Below are 3,984 nucleotides of genomic sequence, written 5' to 3' on the forward strand. Positions count from 1 at the left end.
GAGTGCTGGGATTAAAGGTGTGCGCCACCACCACCCAGCTTCCTGCCAAATTATTTGCATTAGGCAACAAGAATCCTCTAGGATGGAGGAAGAAGAAACTAAGCAGACAGGAAAATGCCAATCCAGTGACAGGCTTCAATTCACACAATCCGATTCTAGGAAAAGAACAGTGGCCTTCTGAACACTCCACAGACACACCAATGGACATGTCTATCTCAGAGGGGTAGCCAGAAGAAAGCCAAGCTACTTCCCTAAGTCGGATTCTCACGTCTGGTGGTTTATGGGTTTTGAAGTCCTGAGGACCTGAACAAAAGCTAGTCAAGTGCAGGTCTACAGGGCTAAATCCTCACCGGCTTCCTCCTTTGAAATGCAAATGCCAACGACCACAGAAGGGTCTTGGGTTTAAAATTCCTCAAGGTCTAAATAGTTTCTCCCCAGAACAAAATATTTCAACAGCTAAATGTATTAATAAATGTAAATTCAGGACTTCCAGGCAGGTACCTGGAACAGGCAGGTTACCTGAAATGAACTCCAACTGTCTTTGGTGACCTCTTGAGGTGTCCTCATCAAAAGCAATAGCTGCCCTTTGGTGTGACGGGTCTCTCCCAGCGCCCTTCCAGACAGGACTCCTGAGGCTGCTACTACGCTGCAGAAGTGCTATCTTGCCTTGCGTCGGTGGTTCGGCCAGGACTACCAAAGTTCCTTCGTTCCTTCCGAAACCAGCATTGTTCTTTTCCTGGGAAGGCAAAGAACATGAGTTAGGGAAGCGTCTTTCCCGCTCCACCACCTTGCCCGGGCTCCGGTGCACTACGCAACATTAAGGTGAAGGGTTCCCAGACTCGTGTCCTCCTGCCAGCGTTTGCCCTTCGCCCTCCGATCTCTGCTCCTCCATCACCCATACCCTTTTTCGACTCAGTTTTCCCCTCCTCTCCACACGTGGCAAACCCACCACTTTGCGCTAGTATTTAAGACCTTTCCCCCAAAGCCCACGAGGAGAGTCTCGCCCCTCGCCTCTCCCCGCCCCTCCCAGCTCCGCCTCTCGCGTCCCAAGGCGACTAAACTCGACCTCTCTGCCCAATCCCTACCCAACCCCCCCATCCCGGCCCAGCCCACCTGCGCGATTCCACACGTGGGTAGCTGGCCCGCAGACCAGCCAGGCTCGAGCAGCGTCAGGCTTGGTGACAGCGGGACCCCGCCCCCCCGCCCGCCCTGATCGCCGCGCCGCCATGTTTACTGAGGGCGGATGGAGAGTCCCAGTTGTCCGCACCGTGCTGAGGAAGCATGCAGTAGACTCCAAGCAACTAAGCGGCGCCTGGGGAGGCCTGCGCTCCCGGAAGAATGGCGGGAGGTTGGGTCTGCCCGCCAGGAACAGGCACCGGGGAGCGCGGACATGAGCCCAGAAGACAGGGAGCACCAGCCGCGCTCTGGCAAACCCTGCCACGCCCCAGGGCGGCAGCCGAGGACTGATTAGGCCACGCCCCAGAGTGGCCGGCTTTGCAAAATTAGGCCCCACCCCAAGGCTGAGGCGTGATGCGCGGGGGCGGGGCCTCGCGCTCGGCTCTCGCGAGCTGTCAAGGTTGAAAGGAGTGGAAAATGGCGTCTCGCGAGCCAGGCAGTTCTGCGCGCTCGATACCTTGGGTTGCTACCCTGCTCCTGGCTGTGGGCGTGGAGAGGGCCCTGGCTCTACCTGAGGTACAGAAGAAAGCTGGTTTGAGATCTGGCTGAAGAAGGTTGCCGATCGTCAGCCTTGTGTCGAGCTCGCTCGCCGGTGGCTGTCCCAGCAGAAGCTCAGATTTCACCCTTGAAGATTCCCTAGCCCTGTCCCAGCGGGGATCGTGCTCCTCAGTACTCTCGTAGCGCCGGCCACTGGCACCTTCGCCCTGCCCACATTCAGAGACCTTTGAAATTTGATCTCCTTGCTTTTTGAATAACTTTAAATTGTTCTTCCCACTCTAGAGTCCCCGGCTCCTCTGCCAGCTGTCCTTGCACGAATACCGTGCGTGCTGCAATGGCATGACTGAGTACTTTGTGTACCCGCGTGCAGCTCTTTAACACTTGCCAAAGCATGCCTGTCAGGTGGAGAAGTCTCTGGAAAGGACATAATTTAGTCAAGTAATGATTCTTCTAGATGAGGACCTTCTTTCGTGAAAGACTTGTAGACTTGTATAGTGCACTGATTTGGTGCCCTGTGGTAGCCGAAGAAATGGGTTCTATTTATAAAAGCCAGCTTTCTGCTCTGTGTTGTAGGAATTCTGGAGAGAGTACTGACAACTAACTATTGATTCTTGTTTGTTCTTTTTTCTTTCTGGAGTCTTAATAGGTTTCTTTCTTTTCTACAGATATGCACCCAGTGTCCAGGAGGTGTGCAGAACACGTCCAGAGTAGCCATTTACTGTGAGAATACGTCGGAGTCAATGCAAGCTCGATGCTGCCTGAATCAGAAGGGCACCATCTTGGGGTGAGGGAGGAGAAGACATCCTTGGATACTCACAAAAGTTCACAGACGAGTCTACCGTCTTGCCTAACTGACTTTGGGGATAAATACCGGCACCTAACTGGAGATGTCTAATGCTTGATTGTAAAACGTTTAAATTGGGTGTAGTATTATTCGATAGGTAAAAGATCTCCCCCCCATGACAATAGTTCTTGCCATTTTATAGACTTGTGTGGCATCATTTAAAAATAGCTTTGTTTTTGTTTATTTGTTTTTGTTGTTTGTTTCTGAGACAGGGTTTCACTGTTAAGCTCTGGCTGTCCTGGAACTCACAGAGATCCACCTGCCTCTGCCACCACCACTAGGCTTAAAAATAGTTTTATTATAACTCTTTGGATTATTTTTTACTAAAATACATTTACAATTTTCTTTTTTTTAGACAGGGTTTCTTTGTGTATCTCTGGAGCCTGTCCTGGAACTCGCTCTGTAGACCAGGCTGGCCTCGAACTCACAGAGATCCACCTGCCTCTGCCTCCCGAGTGCTGGCTTTCAAGGTGTGGGCCTGGCACAATTTTCTTAATTTTTTTATTTTCTGTGTGTGTGTGTCTGGGTGCATGCACTTGAGTGCAGGTGCTGGAAGAGTTCAGAGGCTTTGGGTCCTCTGCAGCTGGAGGGATAGGCAGCTGTAAGATGTCCAACATGGGTGCTAGGAACTGAACTCGGTTCTCTGCAGGATCGGTACTCACGCTTATCTGCTAAGCCATCTCTCCAGTACTTAGTTTTCTTCTGTCTTTTTGTTATAGCTGTTCTAGGCACTAGGGAATGAGCCTAGGACCTTGTGCATGCTACCCAAGCTACCTTTTTTGGTTTAGCTTTTCTTTTTTTTCTTTTTTTTAAAATTTATTTATTTATTATGTAGATAGTATTCTCCTGCATGTATGCCTGCATGCCAGGAGAGGGCACCAGATCTCAGTACAAATGGTTGTTAGCCACCATGTGGTTGCTGGGAATTGAACTCAGGACCTCTGAAAGAGCAGCCAGTGCTCTTAACCTCTGAGTCATCTCTCCAGCCCCCTTTTCTTTTCTTTGGCACAGGATCTTCCTATATAGCTCTGTCCAGGGCATTGTGCATGCTAGACAAGACAAGCTATCTTTTTTTTTTTTTTTTTTTTTTTTTGGTTTAGCTTTTCTTTTCTTTGGGACAGGGTCTTCCTATACAGCCCTGTACCTACTATATAGCACAGCGTGGCCTCAAACTCACATCATTTCTGCATCAGCCTCCCAAGTACTGGGGTTACGGATAAGCCATCATACTGACTCCTTTCAGCATTTATCATTTTGACACTTAATCTCACTGAATTGCCTACATAACCTTGAACTTGTGATCCTCCTGCGTCAGCTTCCTGAGTAGCAAGGATTACAGGTAGCTTGCACCACCAGGTCGGAAACTAAGTTATATATTTTATAATGTTATGATTTTGTACTTCATAGGCACTCAGTAAATGAAAATAATAGTTGAAGTTCTTTTTTGTTTGGTTGATTTTTTTTTT

General features: G+C 49.4%; 2 protein-coding genes across 3 annotated transcripts in view; one reads left to right on the forward strand and one right to left on the reverse strand.

Moving 5' to 3' along the window:
- The window catches only part of Slc5a6 (solute carrier family 5 member 6), an 11,801-nt gene extending 10,611 nt beyond the window's left edge, over window positions 1–1,190 (reverse strand). The window contains exons 1-2 of one of the 2 annotated variants that reach the window (XM_026778107.1): window positions 1,114–1,189; window positions 520–736 (exon numbers count right to left, since the gene is read on the reverse strand). The gene's annotated coding sequence lies outside the window, so the exon portion shown is untranslated. Of the gene's footprint in view, window positions 1–519; window positions 737–1,113 lie in introns of both variants that reach the window. The other variant, XM_026778106.1, reaches the window with a different exon arrangement.
- Window positions 1,191–1,529: 339 nt separating this feature from the next.
- The window catches only part of Atraid (all-trans retinoic acid induced differentiation factor), a 5,938-nt gene continuing 3,483 nt past the window's right edge, over window positions 1,530–3,984 (forward strand). The window contains exons 1-2 of the mRNA XM_005371355.3: window positions 1,530–1,692; window positions 2,340–2,458. Of these exons, the coding sequence (XP_005371412.1) occupies window positions 1,594–1,692; window positions 2,340–2,458 (218 nt within the window). The 5' untranslated portion in view covers window positions 1,530–1,593. The remainder of the gene's footprint in view (window positions 1,693–2,339; window positions 2,459–3,984) is intronic.

This window comes from Microtus ochrogaster, unplaced genomic scaffold (genome assembly GCF_000317375.1).
Source record: "Microtus ochrogaster isolate Prairie Vole_2 unplaced genomic scaffold, MicOch1.0 UNK106, whole genome shotgun sequence".
NCBI classification, from domain to species: Eukaryota; Metazoa; Chordata; class Mammalia; order Rodentia; family Cricetidae; genus Microtus; species Microtus ochrogaster.